The sequence below is a fragment of the Dendronephthya gigantea genome, unplaced genomic scaffold (assembly GCF_004324835.1).
Source record: "Dendronephthya gigantea isolate DGI-Jeju-01 unplaced genomic scaffold, DenGig_1.0 1305, whole genome shotgun sequence".
Classification (NCBI taxonomy): Eukaryota; Metazoa; Cnidaria; class Anthozoa; order Malacalcyonacea; family Nephtheidae; genus Dendronephthya; species Dendronephthya gigantea.
The window spans coordinates 1-19,605 of record NW_021164312.1 but is presented as its reverse complement, the minus strand read 5'-3'; the positions used below and the strand labels follow the sequence as shown (position 1 = coordinate 19,605).

Here is a 19,605-nt window from a genome sequence, read left to right as displayed (position 1 = left end):
TATGTGTTGATGCGTGATTTTCTACTGAATTTTAAAATTATCAAGCCGAATTATGTCAGCGTTTATAAATATAAAAGGTACATGATTGCATGCCCATACTGTACTTGTTTTTTTCAACTCCTGATAATAAACTAATATTCATATTTTAATTTTTATATTAATATTATTTCAATATTCCTCTGCATACAATATTATATAAAAAGCCACGGTCTGATGTTTCGCAGTAAAGATCTCACGCTCGGTCAATAATCGGTTATTATTAAACTCCGCTTCGTGAGAACTTTGAAGTTTATAATTATGGGAAAAAAAAAACTTTAGAGGATCTAGATGGCATTTGGGGCCTTGGATAACGTTGAAAACAAATTATTGACAATTTTTTATTGACTTCAATGCCGGTATTTTATACGCATTTTATTGTAGTTGTACAGTTGTATGGAGTTCCATGCTGGCTTTGAAATGGCAACCAGGTATAGTCATTGTCATTGCTTTTCAAATAATTACCAAGTGTTTATTTTGTCACGAAAACTATGTTGATGAACGTGGATACATTAGCTTTCCTCACACCCGCTCTAACAGCTGCAAATGTTGTTGCCAATAGCTTTCACTAAAATTGTTCGTCCAAACAGAAAACAAAGAATTCCAGTATGCCATATTTTGCTCATGCATGATTAACCATGTCGGTCACGTCAGTTGTTATGACATATTGATTTCCCAGGGCTTTCGATACACGCAGTACGCGAAAATTGAAAATTATCTGGCAGTATTCCTTTCTTCAGAAATTAGCTATGTAAACTACTTCAAAGTTTATTTTTTTACACTCTTGGCAAGTGACAAGTACCATTTCCGGCGCTATCGATTACATGAAGGCACGATTTGAATAAATAATAGACATGCAGATCTGCTAAACACGAAAATATCTTAATATTGAAAATGCATGAGTTTGCACCTATCGAAACTCTCAAGTAATTCCGAAGACGATATAATTATTTTTCCGGTGAAACAATTTCACTTTCTTTACGACATAACTTGCACTCAAAATTCTCCGAGAATCAAAGCTCAGAAGGAAGCAACTCGTGCGCAGTAGCTCTATCAAGGGAATTTAGTTGTTATCCGATTCAATTTGTTAACATTGCTTGAAATGAAATCACATAACGATCACCTACCACAATTTTTAAATATTATTCACATTTAGGGAATAAAAAATATTTTCCGTGTTTCCATACAGTTACAGAATCGCTAAAACTAGACACGTAACGGCAAAACGTAATTGTTTACCTCACACGACGAGTCAGATCGCAGTTGACATATTGATTTTCCCAGGGCTTTCGACACACGCAGTACGCGAAAATTGAAAATTATCTGGCAGTATTCCTTTCTTCAGAAATTAGTTTTTTTAAAGTCATTAAACTAAAATATTGGCAAAATCGTTTTAGGATGACCAAAGGTCGAAATGTGGAGAGAGGACTGTGGTTAAAGTTTGAGTTCTAGTCCTCTCACTACATTTTGACCTGAAACGCACCGCCTTAAAATATTAGCGCAGCCGTACTAAATTCTCAGTCTGGCTGCATCACTGTAAACAGTAGGCCCTACTTAATGGTGATTTAGTTCTTTCACAGGTTACAAGCACCAACAATGACACCAAGCCAAGGAGTTCGATTTTGTTAGCGCTGCGAAAACAGTTTATTATTTTACACTCTTCGCAAGTGACAAGTACCATTTCCGGCGCTATCGATTACAAGATGGCACGAACTTAATATAATATAGACATGCAGATCTGCGAAATACGAAAACATCTTAATATTGAAAATGCATGAGTTTGCACTTATCGAAACTCTTAAGCACTTCCGAAGGATATAATTATGTTTCCGGTGAAACAATTTCACTTTCTTTACGACATAACTTGTACTCAAAATTCTCCGAGAATCAAAGCTCGGAAAGAAGCGATTCGTGCGCAGTAGCTCTATCAAGGGAGTTCAGTTGATGTATTCATATCAAGTGGCCGTTGATGCAGTTCACGTACGGGTTTGCAAGTATAGCATTGGATAAAGAACCTGAACTGATATAAGGATAAATACATTCATCAAAGTATCAGACGTCGGTAGAAAATAGGAGGAAAGCAAAGATCAACCCGAAAGCGAACAACAAAGCTATGCCTTGAATCTTAGCTCCTCAACGGGTAAGTTTGTTTAATATATAAACCAGGTCGGTAGCTTTCATAAACATGCATATATCTAGCATATATTTCCACATATACTAGCATGCATATGCGACCATAAATCTATAGAGTATACTAGCAAAATAATTATATTTTGGTGTGTAATATACAAAGTTTAAGTGAAGGTGAAGTCCGCTATGCGCATATATAACAAATTGAGGCCTAAATTTACGATTTTTTTAATTAAAAGCACTAGTTGACATTCATTTAGGCATAGCAAAAAAATGTTGCTAGATTTTTAGAAGAAGTTATACAGATCTACATGATATGCCATACCTGATCTAAGATTTCATACATCAGTCTGTTAAATTAATTAATAAGCTATTAGTTAATAAGCTTTCCTGATGATCAGTACACTGACAATATTTATAACCAAATTTATATTTGGGCATAGAATCTGCATTTTTTAAACACTTTGATTCATCGAAATTATCGTTTCTCTGGTTTATAAATGAAAGTAATCACAAAGATTAACTTTCACGACCCTACGTTTCGACATTCCGGGGTGATCTGATGTTGAAACTCGGTTTCTTATATGCTCTCAAGATGACGTCATCTATGAATTAAATGTAAATATTTTTTTTGCAAATAGCTTCCGTCATCCCTATATAGGACACAAGGACTCGCATTAATATGCCAGGCTTCCAAACAACGCTTTTGTCCATAACGATCATTAGTGGTAATGACTTTTGAATCGTTCCACGTTATGCGGTTAGTTTGAGACACGTGTTCCTCTAAGGCTGATTTTGAACTTTCAAAGTTCGAAAGGCCTTTTTATTTTCTTTTAAACGTTTGCCAAACAGACGTTTTGTTTCACCTAGATATTCTTTCTCGCAATCACCACATGTTATAGAGTATACAGCATCAGTTTTCAGTTTAGTCGCTACGCGATCCTTGGGTTTCGCGAAAATATGTCCCATGCAGTGTCTGAAAGGTTTTTCCTTCCTGAGATTACGTATAGATGATTGTTACCATTCTATACAGAGATGGGTAATAAACCTCTCTACTAAGGAGCTAAAGGAGATTGAAAGGAAAGGACTAAAGAGTTTGCTATTTCATCAAGGCGAATTCCAATAGCTGAAATTGTCGCTTCGGTTGAAGAAGGAATTTTTCACCTTAACGACGAAACTAAGCTAACGGTAAGAGCTGAAGTCAGTAGCATCCTCACACGTGCTAAGGCTCCCCAAAAAATATTTACAGTAAAGTGTTCATCTTTGAAGAAAGATCCGGACAGTGTTGTGTTCTCAGCAGATAAAGGCGATTGTGTTCTTGTAATGGACAGACTAAGGAAAACTATCGCGAGAAAGCGCGTGCATTGCTCAATGACAAAAACACCTGTAGTGTCCTTAAGTCTGACCCAACTTTTAAGACTGAAAAAAAATTGAACAAACGCCTATCACTCTTTAAGAAAGCTAACAAAATTAGCGAGGTCTCTTATAAATTGTTGCGTAGTAGCGATCGATTATCTCTGCGATTCTATGGCTTTCCGAAGATTCATAAGTCGGGAATCCCTTTGAGACCTATCGTGTCTTTTCTCAATTCTCCTACTTATACTCTTTCGAGGTATTTGGCTAGAATATTGTCTCCTACTGTTGGGAATAGTCTCTACACATAATAAAAAAGTCCACTCATTTCGCAGAATTTATTAAAGGTGAAACTCTAGACACAGACCAAGTGCTCGTATCGTTTGACGTCGTTTCCTTGTTTATCAAAATCCCTGGGTGGGGTGTTACAACATTTTTGTATAAGATTGATCTTGGACAAAAGTTGTTGTAACACCAATCCCCTCCCCCCCAAATTTATTGTTGCTACGTGAAATCTCCTTACAACAGTGATTTTGGGGGTGGGGTGTTACAACATTTTTGTCCAAGATTGTAGGTATTCTTTTTGAGCAAGGCACTGATTATGTCGAAATGAATCAGGAGATTTATTTGACAAAATTATTGACAAGATTTGAAATGTATGTTTGCAAATCCCGCTCTACTCTTTCTGCCACGAGGATTTTACTGAGCCAAGTAAATATCGTGAATTGGTTGGTTGTCTGATCTATGCAATGACACGCACGCGCCCTGACATATGCTGGATTGTCACGACATTGTCACAGTATTTGTCGAGACTTCTCCGAGAGCATTGGTTCGCGGCAAAACATGTATTGCGCTATCTGAAAGGAACTCTTGATTATGAATTGTGTTATAGAAAGTGTGATGATGATTTGCGGTTAGTTGGTTTTAGCGATGCTGACTGGAACTCTTCGATCCATGATAGACGAAGTATCAGAGGGTACTGTTTCAGTTTAACTGAAACCGGGCCATTGATCTCATGAAGATCAAAGAAACAACCGACTGTGGCGCTCTCCTCTTGTGAGGCAGAGAATATTGCTCTGGCAGTGACCGTTCAGGAAGCTCTTCACCTCATCCAGTTATTAAACAAACTCGTTAATATTTGTTGTCTAATTCAAATTTATGAATATAATCAGGGTACGATAGCTTTATCGAAAGATCCAGTTAATCGAAATAGGTCAAAACATATAGATATTCGTTATCATTTTATCCGCTCGACTATCAACGCAGGCAAGGTTGTAGTATACTACTGTCCTACTACAATATGATAGCTGATATAATGACTAAATCACCAACACGTTCAAAGTTGCAAAGATTCAAAGATTTTATATTTGGTACCTAAATATTTGTAAAATATTGATTATCGTTAAAGTTATGTTAACCATTGATGTATCTGAGTTAAAAATATGAATGAGATCAAGCTAGTGGGGTGTTAAAATGTGATCTCATCGTATTTCTCATTGTATGTACTTAGGGCGAATGTATTTTTTATGTACTTAAATAAAATGGCGAAAGCACATTGTGTTATTTGAGTTGAGAATATATCAATCCAAATCGCCATCACGACGGAAGCGCCGAGTACTTCCACTGGCAGTACGGCCAGTGGAACGAACAGTTCATCATGTGTTGCTGAGAAATGACCTGCATCCAGTTGCCCTTTTGGGCACCCTTCGTATCCTTGAATCCGACGCGATGCCCTAGCGTCATATATCGAGATCTTCAACGATTCTCAGTTTAAGTAATCTAATAAGTATTTGATACTGCAAAGCTTTCGGCCTGTTAACCCGGGCCTTCATCAGGAGAAATCCCTGAAATAACATTTACACGGCACTAAAATAACACGTTAGGCGTGATTTGTTAGCTTACGCCATTAATTAAGCGGTTTCAATTACCAAATAATTATGAAAAAGTTATAGTTTTAATTATACGCGTGTCCTAGACTAGTATTTAGCTAGCTGACATTGAAAAGAGCACGCCACGTACTATTGAGCAAAAAAAAAGATTAAAACTATATAATAGACCTATTTATTGGAACTATTTGTTTTTCATAAATATTAATTTTGGTAAGTGAATGGCGCGAGGTAACAAACCATGATTAACGTGATATTTAAGTGACGTGTAAACAGTGTAAATGTGTATTCAGGTAATTGCACTGATGAAAGCCCGGGTTAACGGCCCGATAGCTTTGCAGTATTAAATACTTATGTGGTGTACCTAGTGTCAGTAGACTCTCACTATGCAAACAATGGAAGATTCTGCATGAGTTTGTTCTTCATCAGTCTTCACAAATCGAATCCGAACGTAGAGGAGCTGGACACAAATCCTACTAATGACCGTGAACATTAATTTGGAAAACAAAATAAGCAGCTTCGTCAACCTTGGAAAAAAAGCAAAATTGTTTCAAAACAAATCATAACCAAAGATTGAGTTTTTGACAACAATTTATATAACTCTGGCCTGGAGTGAAAAGTCAAAGAGAAATTTATTTTAACAAATTTTAATGCCGTTTCACTTTGCACTACTGCGATTCCAGCAAAACTCAGATAAGTGACTCGGGCAAGATGTGTAAATAAATAAATGCATAGATAAATAAATAGATCACGTCGCAATCATGCTTCATGTTCTGTATAGCCGTGAAGACTTTTTTATAATTTATAATATTAGATGCTTTTTCAAATTTACAGTATACATTTTTTGCATAGCTATACAGTTGCCTGTTTAATATGTTACTTCTGCCTGTTTAATAGAAAATTCGATCAATCCTAACATAAATCCTAAAGGAAGTTTTCGTTATTTATGCACATTATAAGTGTTTCTCCTCCAGTAATCAGCATTCCGGATTTGCGAAATGCGACTAAAAAACGAACATAAATATATATGGCATGTGAGTGAGAACATTCGAATGTAGTATTTATATGTATTGAGCTGTTATATAATTGGATTGAACTCAACTTGATTTGAGTTATGAGCTGACATGCGAATTTTACGGGAGTCATAATAATGTTAAAATTGTGTAATTTTATTCGGACTTAAATTTTAAAAGCTTGCTAATTACTTTATACAAATTATAAAATTTTCAAATTCCTATAGGCTACCTTCACAGTGGTTTAATATATGCGTGTATAAGATTAATACTGTATTAAGTACTATGCCAACAAAGTAAAAAGGTTGCTTGTTAGCGCAAAGATCACTAAAAAGACAGCTTTTTTAAACGAATGCGGATTGCCCAGTGTTATGAAAAAGCTGGTCAAATAAGGAGTATAAACCGAATCCACGCGCGTCTGGACGTGTCTCCAATAATGCATCTTTGTTGAATGAGGGCCACTACTTGCAGAATAAGTTTTGGAGTGTGTTGGTGAGAAATCGCCTGCATCCAGTTGCCCGTTTGGAGGATTGGCACCACACATTTCTCAAAATTCGTAACTGCGAATCCGAGGAGATGCCGTTCATATCGATGTCCTTAAACGATTCTCAGTTTGTTCTTCATTCACAAATCGAATCCGAACGAAGAAGAGGAGCTGGAAACAAATCCTAATGACCGTTAACATTCATTTGAAAATCAAGATGAGCAGCTTGGTCAACCTTGGAAAGGACGAACTTCCTGGCCTTCCTTGGAAAATGCTGAGGATAATGAAAACTTCCCTGATATCGATAAACTTTAAAACGTGACATTTTCATGTATTTTAGAAAGCACAGTAGCCGTCCATTGGTTTAACGACTGTAGCGAATACCGCAATTCATTGCAAACCGTGTCAACAAAATTATAAGGCATCCGAAAGTGTTACAAAGCCATCAGTTTATGTTCCTACATCTGACAACCCTGCAGACATGGGTAGTCGTGGCGTCAGTCTCACGTCAGCAGCGTTGTGTGGTGAAAATGTCCAGTCTAGTTGGCTGATCCAGGTGAATGGCCACCTCAGATCGTGACAAGTACAAAAGCAAGAATTGATGCTGAGAAAAAGGGGAATAATGGCCTGGATGATTCTCGATCGAAGAGTTCAGCTTGAGTAAAACAAGAAAGATTGATGATTCAGCTTTGAGATTCAAGCACAATCCTCGAAATCCTTCCAACAAGATCCAGAGAGTATTAACATTACAGGAGATTATAGATCAAGATTCCAGAGCTATTTTCGGTCCGCAGAGCCCAAGAGTGGAAAGTTTGTGAACGCGAAAGTTCGTGAAGATTTTGGATTCCTCGGCAATCTTTGCTTTCGTATGTTGGCAAAGCGATCCCTAAAGAAACGTTATGGATGTAAGAGATTTCCTGTTGTATAACCATTCCAAGCCCGCCTGCTGAATTTTTGCACATGAATAGACCTAAGATGATAATAATACCTTTCACCATAATCGGCGTGGATTTCCTAGGTACTATCAAATATCGTAGAAGTCCGAAGAAGAGCGTATGTTTATTACACTTCTATTACACATTTTCATTTTCTAATATCTGATATAGCGGTTTTAAGGTCCGTGCCTTCAGTTGCTTTTCTTTTCAAATAAACGTGCCGATAATAATGGTTCGGCTCAACTAATTGTAAACGCACAAGCAGGCAACAATTGCTAGGAATTGCTTATCTTTTAGATTAGGAGAATGCGCGAAAAGGCGAAAACCATTCGCTATTGCACAAAAGGTTGAGGGAATCAACACCAGTTAAGTCCTATTTTTGGGACGTGAACAAAGGCTCTCTCTTAGAAATGAATGTATACTAATGCAGTAACTTATATTATTGTTTATTTAAAAGAGTTAAGGAACTGTTTTTGGGACGTAAACAAAGGTTTGTCCCAAAAACAGCCCTATGGTGCATTTTCAATATCACTATTACCAGTCCGATTAATACTGTTACAAGTGTCGATCACAATAACACCTCAAAATTCGATAGTGTCAACAAAGGAAATACTCTTCCATGCGCGGTATATACATTAATTAACCTCTTCTAATTAGTTTTTACATAATTTTGTTTAAGGTCTGAAGTAAAGATAGAGACACTTGAAAAGGTGACGAAATGGATTCGAAGTCTTCAAAATCTGTCACTGCAAACAATGATCCCTTAGAAAGAGCAAACATCAATCTCAACTTAGGTGAAACCCATTTTAGATTAGCAGAGTATAAAAAGGCTATTACCTATTACATTAAATATCAGGAAATTTGTACTGAAATTGGCAATTTTCAAGGGTTAGCAACTGCCTGTGAGAAACTGGGTTCTGCCTGTTTAAACCTAGGACAGCCTGAAGAGGCTATCGAGTATTTTGCAACAAGCTTAGAAATTTTCATTCAATTTGACAATCACTCAGGAGTGGCAAATAACAATGGCAATTTAGGCACTGCCTATCATAGTTTAGGAGAGCATGACAAAGCTATTGACTATTTCAAAAAAGGTTTGGAAATCAGTGCTGCTATTGGCGACAAGTCAGGAATGGCAAATATTAATGGCAAATTGGGTAGTGTTTACCTTAGTTTAGGAGAATATAAAAAAGCTATTGACTATTTAAAAAATGGTTTAGAAATGAATATTGCCATTGGCGATAAGTCAGGAATGGCCGATAACAATGGCAATTTAGGCAGTGTTTATTTTAGATTAGGAGAATACGTTAAATCCGTTAGCTATTTAAGACAAGGTTTAGAATTGAGTACTGCTATTGGTGATAAGCCAGGTATAGCAAGTAAAAATTGCAATTTGGGAAATGCCTACCTTCGTTTGAGAGAATATGAGAAGGCTATTGGCTATTTTAACAAAGGTTTAGAAATTAGTACTGCTATTAACGATAAATCATGTATAGCAACTGTAAATGGCGATGTGGGCAATGTTTACCTTATGTTCGGAGAATATGAGAAAGCAATTGACTATTTTAAAAAGAGTTTAGAAATGCGAACTGTTATCGGCCATAAATCAGGAATAGAAACTAACTATGGCGATTTAGGCTATGCTTACCTTAGATTAGGAGATTATGAGAAAGCTATTGACTATTTTAAAAATAGTTTAGAAATCCAAACTGCTATCGGCCATAAATCAGGAATAGAAACTAACTATGGCCATTTGGGCAATGCTTACTTTAGATTGGGAGAATATGAGAAAGCCATTAGCTATTACAGAAAAAGTTTGGGAATGAGTACTGCTAATGGCAACAAGTTAGGAATGGCAATTAACAATCGCCATTTGGGTAATGCCTACCTCTATTTAGGAAAATATGAGGAAGCCATTGAATGTTATATAAAAGGTTTAGAAATTAGTACTGCTATAGGCTACAAGTCAGGAATAGCGACCAACAATAGCAATTTGGGCAATGCCTACCTTACTTTAGGCGAATATGAGAAGTCCATTGACTATTTCAAAATAGGTTTGGAGATGAGTGCAGCTATTGGTGATAAGTCAGGAATGGCTGATAACAATGGCTATTTGGGCTATGTTTATAATGAATTAAGAGAATACGTAAAATCCGTTGGCTATTCAAAAAAAGGTTTAGAATTGAGTACTGCTATTGGTGATAAGCTAGGTATAGCAAGTAAAAATTGCAATTTGGGTAATGCCTACTTTGGTTTGGGAGAATATGAGAAGGCTATAGCCTACTTTGACAAAGGTTTAGAAATTAGTACCGCTATTGGCGATAAATCATGTATAGCAACTATAAATGGCAATGTGGGCAATGTTTATCTTCTGTTAGGAAAATATGAAAAAGCCATTGACTTTTTTAAGAAGAGTTTAGAGATGGAAACTGCTATCGGCCATAAATCAGGAATAGAAACTAATTATGGCAATTTAGGCAATGCTTACCTTAAATTAGGAAAATATGAGAAAGCCATTAGCTATTATAGAAAAGGTTTAGAAATGAGTACTGCCAATGGCGATAAGTCAGGAATTGCTGCTAACAATGGCAATTTGGGTAATGCCTACATCTATTTAGGAAAATATGAGGAAGCCATTGAATATTGTATAAAAGGTTTAGAAATGAGTACTGCTATAGGCGACAAGTCAGGAATAGCGACTAACAATGGGAATTTGGGCAGTGCCTACCGTAATTTAGGCGAGTATGAGAAGTCCATTGACTATATCAAAACAGGTTTGGAAATGAGTACAGCTATTGGTTATAAATCAGGAATAGCAACTAACAATACCTATTTAGGCATGACCTACCATAGTTTAGGAGAATATGAAAAAGCCATTGACTATTTCAAAAAAGGTTTAGAAATAAGTACTGTTATTGGCGATAAGTCAGTAGCAGCAAATAACAATGCCAATTTAGGCATAACCTACCATAGTTTGGGAGAATATGCCAAGGCTATTGACTATGGCAAAAAAGGTTTAGAAACGAGTACTGCTATTGGTGATAATTTAGAAATAGCAAGAAACAGTGGAGTGTTAGGTAAAGCCTATCTCAATTTAGGAGAGTATGAGAAAGCTATTGACTATTGCAAAAAGGGTTTAGAAATGAGTACTGCTGTTGATAATAAGTCAGGAATAGCAAATAACAATGAAAATTTGGGTGATGCCTACCTTATATTAGGAGAATACGAGAAAGCTATTGACTATTTCAAAAAAAGTGTAGAGATGAGTGCTGATATTGGCCAGACGTCTGCAGTTGCCTCTAAACAATAGCAATTTAGGCATTGCCTACCTAAAAATTGGAGATTTTAAAAAAAGCCATCGACTCTTTGAAAACTAGTTTAGAAATGAGAACTGTTATTGGTGATAAGCTAGGAATAGCAAAAACTTGTAAAGACTTGGCAAATGCCTACCTTGGATTACGAGACGATGTGAAAACCATTGATTATTGCGAAAAATGCTTGGAATTAAGTCGCTATATTTGTGATAAGGAAGGAATAGCATCTTGGAATGGCAATTTGGGTGATATTTGCGTTAGTTTTGGAGAGTATGAGAAAGCTATTTATTATTACAAAAAAGGTTTAGAAATGAGTACTGCTATAGGGGATAAGTCAGGCATAGCAACAAGCAATGTCAAATTGGGCATCGCCTACCGTTATTTGAGAGAATTCGCCAAAGCTATTGATTACCTCGAAAAAGGTTTGGAAATAAGTACTATTATTGGCGATAAATCAGGGATAGCAGATGCGAATGGCGGTTTGGGCATTGCTCATATATTCTTGGGAGAGTATGAAAAATCTATTGATTGTCAAAAAAAGTGTTTAGAAATTAGTACCGCTATTGGCGATAAGTATCAAATAGCAGAGGTCAATTGTTATATGAGCGTTGTTTTTAGATGTTTAGGACAATATGAAAAATCTATTCATTATTCCAAAAAAAGTTTAGAAATGAGTACTGCCATTGGCAATAAGTCCGCAATAGCAAAGAGCTATTGTCATTTGGGCAGTGCTTACCACAGCTTTGAAGAATACGAGAAAGCTATTGACTGTTACAGAAAGGGATTAGAAATTAGTACTGGTATGGGCGATAAATCTGCAATAGCCACTCAGAAATTAAATTTGGGCAGTGCCTACCTTGGATTAGGAGAATATGAGAAAGCCATTGACTATTACAAGAAAGCTTTAGAAATAAGCATTGATATTAATGATGATCCGTCACTTAGTCTTAGCATTAGTAAAAGCAATTTGGGATTTGTACTTGTATTATTAGGACAATATAAAGGTGCAATATCATGTTTCATGGAATCTATCAGCATCCTTGACAAAATGTTTTTAAACTCAGTACCAGACCAAAATAAGCTGTCATTCACTAAACAATACTTTACCACCCATGTAAAGATCATGATTTGTTTTATTTCTGTGGGTCGCATTGAATCTGCATTATTAGTCATTGACCTTGGAAGGGCTAAAGAACTTCATTGGTCCATTGAAAGAAAAAAGAAATCTTTGAATACAAAAATGTTCGATTATGCAAGTTCGGGATGGAATAGAATCAAGAATGGTGAAGAACAGGTAGAAATCGAAGATTTACAAAGCATCCTCCAGGTAAGCGGCAACGATAGTTCCATTATAGTATTCGCTTTTGATTGGCCAGGTTTTCTAAATGTTTGGGTGTTGAATAAAGAAGTAATCTTTAGATATAGAGTGTCAAAATCAGAGGCACGATTGGAAAAATTTGTGCAACTGATAAGTGAATTGTTCAGAATGGTGAATGTGAATGTTAATCGGGATTCCTCGTTTTTCGAACTTAATTCAGTGCCCAGTATTGATGAAAAATCGATTCTTCCTTTGGACGTTTTTAAAGAAAAATCTCCGTCCAAAAATCTTTATCAGAAACCTTCTGTTGGGCATGATGATTTAAACCAAGACGGTATTTTGAAAACATTGTTTAAACTACTTATTGACCCTGTAAGCGATGTGATTAAAGGCAATAAACTTATAGTTGTTCCTGACAAGCAATTTTTTTTGTCCCATTTTCGTCATTGATTGATGAAAATGGTTGTCACTTATCCCACAATTACAGCATTCAAGTTACGCCATCATTACACACTCTAAGGTTTAGCATTGAACGCTCTCAAGATCTGGGCCTTGGTTTTGCGTTGTTTGTTGGTAATCCAACCGTTGGAACGGTTTCCTTAAATGGAAAAGAATTTTCACCCCCTGCCCTACCAAATGCTGCTAGAGAAGTTGAATGTCTTTCAAAGCTCTTCAATGCTAGACCCTTAGTGGGGCGTGAAGCTAGAAAACAGGTTGTACTGGATCTTTTATCTGGGGCTAGCATAATCCATATCGCTGCTCACGGTGAACAACTTCGAGGTGAAATAATGCTTTCCCCTAACGTTTCTTCGACTCGGCCATTTTCGACTCTTCCTTATCCAGACGACTACCTTCTCTCACAGAAGGATATTGTAAATACTTCTTTGCTAGCTAGCTTGGTAGTTTTATGCTGTTGCCATACCGGGCAAGGTGAGATTTCTTCCGAAGGTGTCATAGGTATTGCTCGGGCATTTATTGCAGCCGGGGCTCGCACTGTTCTCGCCACACTATGGCCCATTAGTGATGATGCCACGAAAGAGTTTATGGAAGTATTTTATGGTGAGTTGTGCCAGGGAACATCGGTTTGTGAAGCACTAAGAAAGACAAAGAATCTCTTCCAAAAACACCAAATCCAGGCATACCGGTCTTACAAAATCTGGGCCCCATTTACCATCTACGGGGAGGACGTGGTTTTTCAGAAACATGACATCGAAAATATCAGAGATAAATCACGTGACATGTTCTCTGGTTTTGTTGTATTACCCTAAGGTTTGTAAGTATAATAATTATATAGCTTTGTGTAGCCAGTATCGGATTTGAAATATTCAGTTTTTTAAATCAATATACAGTAGGAGGCAAAAGTTTGAGTCCAGTCGTTGTAGAATTCCAGTATTAAATCCTGGCAGCGTATTGGAGTTAAGACATGCGTGCTAGTGTTTCAGTACTGTAAACTATATTAATTGCACACTGTTTTGGTCCTAATGATCTAAATTATAACAAAATAAAGTTCTCATTCCTTTACACTGCCCAAGATGGGTAGGAAAAAGGGCAAAGTGATGGTGCACAAGGACAAATAGTTCCATTAAGTATTGAAGGATTCTTTCCTCGTAAGATCGCAGAAGAAGTGAGAATTTAAAAAGGTGGTATGCAACTAACCTTGGAGAGGTTCGAAGAAACTAAATCCTACTCAAGCAAACTTTTAGCTGCTTTGGTCATGCTCGGTTTGGCAATATTGAAAGATATAATAGGATCCTAATTAAAGAAAAGTATCATCCAATTCTTCAAGGACATGGAATTTCATCTGGTACAAAGATGATCGCACGTCTAACTACATGATAATCACCCTAAGCACATGCACATCTTCTATGTGCCAGAAATCGTTTAGAAGCAAACTCATTCTGGTGATCTCGTTGTCATGGCTTTCCACCTCATATTCCAGATCTAAAACCTATGGAGCACTTGTAGAACCGTTTTAACCGGAAGAGGGCGAGGCACAGACCCGCCAGCCAGGCTGACTTGAGGCAAGTGGTCAACGAATGCTGGCAAGGTATTGAACGTGTGACATTAAAAAACCTATGGAATCTATGCGAGCAAGAATAAAGGTCATTTCAAGAGCAAAAAAGAGGGAACTAAGCAATGACATGTAAATGCATGTTTGCACATTAAAATACGTAAAAATGAATATCATAACATCTCATAGTTGTTGTACAGCATGTATTTTTCTGTTTACTTGTTTACTTTTTTCTAGTTCACTTATCGGTAAGGTTTTCTGTAGAATATTAATATATGCTGCTGAAACAAAGAAATACAGTCACTGGACTCAAACTTTTGCCTCCTACTGTAAGTAGACATTTCCTCTCTTCAAAGTGTGATAGTGCATTGGACGAAGTACGATTGGTATGCAGTTTTGCAGTTATCGCCAAGCCGTAAGTATATATCAATTTCAATTCAAATGTGATTTAAGAATTCCCTATCCCCATTATTTGCATACTTATTCCCTATTCCCATTATTTGCATACGCTGGTCCCAAGAAGGGGAATAGCATTTTCTTTCAAATTGCATGAACCAGGGTTTCATCCTTTCGTTATTGAGGTATCGGGCCAGTCAGGATTAGAACATTAACCTGCTTACTTCTCTTTAATTTCCAATATGCAAGTAAAATTATATGTAGGATATCATTTCAGTGTTAAAACAATACGCTATAGCAAGCAGATATTCTATTATTTTTCTCCACTCGTCATCGGTTCACATCCAATTGTTATATTTTTGAAAAAAGGGGGGTGGCTGCCTGTATGAAATTTTCACTGATAAAAGCAGCACTTTATTTGACTTTGCAGATTAAACTTTTTGTGCAAGCATTTGAACTTGCTCCCAGAAATAAATGTACACTTGTTTCAGGCATGCGCAACATAGCAAAAAAAAAAAATTACTTAGAAAAACAAATGCAGGCTAACACCGTCCTGCTCAGCGTTTCCGAGATATATTTTGGTGCTTGTATGGGCATCTAGAAAATAAAGTGCCTGTAGCAAATTATATGTGGAAAAGTTGACCTTCAATATTATAAGTTTGCGGAATTCCAGATTTTTTCTTTAAGATAAGAGAAATATTTAATTTATATGCGGCAGCTTCTAATGTTAAGAAATTTTAAGCAAACTTAGTTTAGTAAAAAAGTCAAAATTATTGATTAATTGATTTTTGTTCTGTAATTTTCTGTTATTCGAATCAGAGTTATATTTATACTAAATGTACCTACCTACCATTAATAAATGAGGTTCTCAAAGTATGCTTAAACTTTCATAAAGAAAGAGGAGAGTTTCAATTTTTCTTACAACGTTGTAAGCATCAAACGCTTTCAGATATAACTTGATACTTATTTATAGATAAGAAATAACATAAACTTTAGCCAACATTCTAAAACCTAGTGGACCGACATCACGCGCATTGTATTGATGTGTGTCCGCAATGAAGAAGGATGTAAAATATGTGAGGATCTTCAAAGCGTTGTTCAGTAATAAGGACTTTGAACTTGCAACGCCGAAAACATCGTTAAAAACATATGAAATAGTTCAATATTTTGCCTTCTGTTTAAAAAAAAGATAACATCAATCAAACCGATCTACCTTCTACGACCCAGTAGAACACTAATGACATTTGTTTTGACAATTGTTGACAAACGTCTTCACAGTTATTTCATCGGCGTAACAAAAATCGGGCAACTGAAACAATAATTGAAACAATATTGAAACAATAATTGCTTCACATACGAAAGTTAGAAATCGGCAAGACTGCAAGAGCAATTATTTTACATTGAGAAAAGGAATACACTTTCAACTCATCATATGGTATACCGAGATCATGCTACTCACTGAACTAGAAAAGGAAAGCAATAAAATTGAAATATGTTACCAGTGTTAAAGTATTGGACAGATGAAGGGTTGGGTATTGTGACAGTGCTTCAGTCGACTAAACGATATAATTATACCCATATGTGTATTTGTTGTTTCCTTATTTATAATCATGCACACCAAGCAAGTGGTTATTGATCTTGTGGTTTAAATAAATCACTTTTACTGGTGCCTCGAAATTATGTACAAATCGTGATCATAACTGGCCAAGTGTATTTAAGGAAAGGAAGCGGATATGGATATGAAAGGCTTTTGTTTCATCTATATACTGCGTGGATCGTGTTCAAACAATTTCATTAACGGACCGTTATAGCGACCATGTGCGTACAGATATGCCGTTCAGTAGCGTTGTACGAGGAGAGACATCACATAAGCAAGGAAGTGCGAAAAGAATTATGCCAGTCCACAAAGTGGTTGAAGAATGTTGGTCGTAATGTTCACAGAAAATCAGTTAAACTTAAATTTTAATTTTTCAAAGTATTAATCGAAGATGAAGGGTTTTAGAATTGAGAAGATGTAACCATGCACATTTTGTTTCTAATAATAAAGTGTTTTTTTTTCATTTGTTTCATAAAATACATTTAACCGATGAAAAATAATTATCTGCATGTGCCTGTATTACTGTTTCGTCAAAAGTTTTTGAAATTGAGCCATTGTTTATTTTCAGCCTCTATATTCGTCTCGCATTCTAAGACCTTTTTATCTTCTAATATTGTCATATACTGCGAGATGTTGCCAGGAAGATGATTACAGCAAATAGTAACATAGTATAAGTGGAAACAATTGTTAGGACCTGCAAGCTTCCAATTGGAAAATTCAAGACAATTTTTAGGCTTAAAAAGTTAAGGCCTTCAATTACTAACGACATAGAATTACCGTAAATTATGAATATTGGACCCTAAATTACTGACTAAGTTAGCAAATATAATTACTATATTCTATGTAGTACGTATCAACGCATGCTTTGTAGTTCGTTTTTTATTACATTATTTTCTTTTATTACAATAATTAAAGACAACAATAAAAAAGTAGTCATTTTCTGCAGTAGTTTTCTAATAATATTACTTAGTTTTTAATTGTATAATGTTTCTTCTTTGTTTGGTGAGACTTAAGGATGGTGATTACAGTTTTTGATGTGCATTTAGCCGATATACTCCGCCGTGTTTATTTACTTATTAAGGTGGACACAGACCGGACGCGAAGCGACAACGGGACGCGAATTTTGAGTTTTCAGAAGTATGTAAATTAAATTCTGGAAGATAAATTTCGAATCAATCGACGCAGAGCAGTCAAAATGAATTATTGTTTAAACATCCTGCGCACGGCCTTGCCATGCAATAATGTAGTGTTGCTGGTACAATTAGCGGTTATTAGAATAGTACTCGTGATGTTTCAAATTTGGGAAAATTAAACTCTCCCATCCCGCTTTTTTAATTTTGATGAATATTTCAAACATAACTCGTACTATTATTTTGGTACAAAATTTTTTTTTGGTATTATTTTGGTATTTTGGTTCTACAACTGGACAGGATAATTTTTTATGGATTTGTGGAGTAGAGTTTCATTGGAGTGGATTTGATCTTGCATACAAAGTGTCAGCGTCTTATTCCTTGATGAACAAATAATCATTATTCATTTCTGCAGAAATTATTTGTTTTCATAATCAAGATGCACTAAAATATTAGTATAGCAGGACTAAATTGTCAGGCCGCATTGCTACGTGACTGCAATCTGTACTTATCAGTGTTTGTAGATATTTCATGGTATACAAGCGCGAAAATGAACGAAGTCAATGGGTCAAAAAAAATCCATCGCGCAGAACAGTGTATGTGAATAAATGGCCTCCCCCCAAAATCCGTGTAGTTTCACCGCCCATGATATAAAATAATTTAGATCAGTAGAGATCAGTTTCACTTTCATTGAGCAGGTATATTTAGGTTTCCAAATGTTATTCCTGGAAAACAATTAATATTGTATTTGTAAGTCTCTTGCTGGTTTTGGAATGATAACGGCACAGTCATTGAATTCCGAATACAGAATAATTATCTTAAAGCGTATTTTCACGATTTTTACACCATTGTTAAGTTCATTTATTTCTTTTTCAAATGACACGTTGTACGTGTAATTTAGTTGAAAAATGAAGAAGTACTGGTTCGACAAAAAAGTTCATAAAAATCACCATTTTCCGCCGATGGGAACTGGACGTTTGTTTTATTGAAAATTAGTCCCAATTAAAGGGCTTTAAAATCTAATCACTACTGAAAACTACAATGCAAATTTATCGCAAAAATTCTGCTTATTCAATGTTCAACGATAGAAGTTTGAAGAACACAATGCCTCCATTAATTAAATTTGCATTTTCTTTTGTCTGCATGGAGGTCTAATTTCGAATTCCCATCGGCGGAAAAAAATTGATTTCGAGCAACATTTTTTAAAAGACGATAACTCGGCCAGTTTTGGTCGTGTCGATATAGAACGGTTAATCGTAAACTAAATAAGCTAATCTTTGTTGCCATATAAAAACTAGTATACCGAAGGCCGCGGGTTCAAATCCTGCCGTGGTCAAGTAGAATTTTCTGCTTGCTATGGCAGGCTGCCACTCGGTGTCATATCCTACTAAAATCCATATAAAAACTATATCGTTTACTTTAGTATTTTATACACAGCAGCTTGTCAAAGTTGGATTTGAATATTTTTTATACACACTGTATATAAACTTTTAAATTGGCTAATACCACAAAATCTAAAATTGTGTTGCAGACCCTTGGGTTTTTTAGGGTCAATTCAGATGTCAAGTTTCTTTAGAGCGAGAATCATGGCACTTATAGACTGACATAACTAGTTCGATGACGAGAAAGTGACACAATATTGAAAAGAAATTATCTATTTGTATTTGTTTCACTGCAGTCAAATTATTGGTACGGCCAAATTTCGTACCCGTGACCCATTTTCATCAGTGTTCAGGTTATGAATACACGTGGTCGCTTCTTAGGAATTTCTTTGAAAGACTAGCTAGCAGAGTTTATTTACATGTACATGATCGTACACCTTTTCTTGCAGGCTCACCCATTGCACTTGTTGAAGTGAAAGTGGCTTTCTAAATTGACTCGGTGTTAATAACATGTACAGCTGCAAAGAGATTGCTTTTTAAATGCCACTAAAACTATTGCATGCTATGGTGTACTTTGTAAAGGTAGTGAACAAGATATTTGGCGAGATTTACATCATCGCGTG

At 36.0% G+C, this 19,605-nt stretch overlaps 1 protein-coding gene across 1 annotated transcript; it reads left to right on the top strand.

Annotated features, from left to right (window-relative positions):
* The first annotated feature begins 8,555 nt into the window (after positions 1 to 8,555).
* Positions 8,556 to 13,768, top strand: LOC114545119 (tetratricopeptide repeat protein 28-like). Its single transcript, XM_028563471.1, has 3 exons — positions 8,556 to 11,119; positions 11,212 to 12,800; positions 12,887 to 13,768. Exons 1-3 carry the CDS (start codon positions 8,556 to 8,558, stop codon positions 13,732 to 13,734), a joined length of 5,001 nt encoding a protein of 1,666 aa, XP_028419272.1. The 3' UTR covers positions 13,735 to 13,768.
* The last annotated feature ends 5,837 nt before the right edge of the window (positions 13,769 to 19,605 follow it).

Excerpts from the sequence above, each read along its gene's own strand:
- LOC114545119 (XM_028563471.1), top strand. The coding sequence starts at position 8,556 with ATGGATTCGAAGTCTTCAAAATCTGTCACTGCAAACAATGATCCCTTA. Across the intron at positions 11,120-11,211 it reads AGTGCTGATATTGGCCAGAC|TTTAGAAATGAGAACTGTTA; the intron begins GTCTGCAGTTGC and ends TTTGAAAACTAG. Across the intron at positions 12,801-12,886 it reads TGATGATTTAAACCAAGACG|CAATTTTTTTTGTCCCATTT; the intron begins GTATTTTGAAAA and ends GTTCCTGACAAG.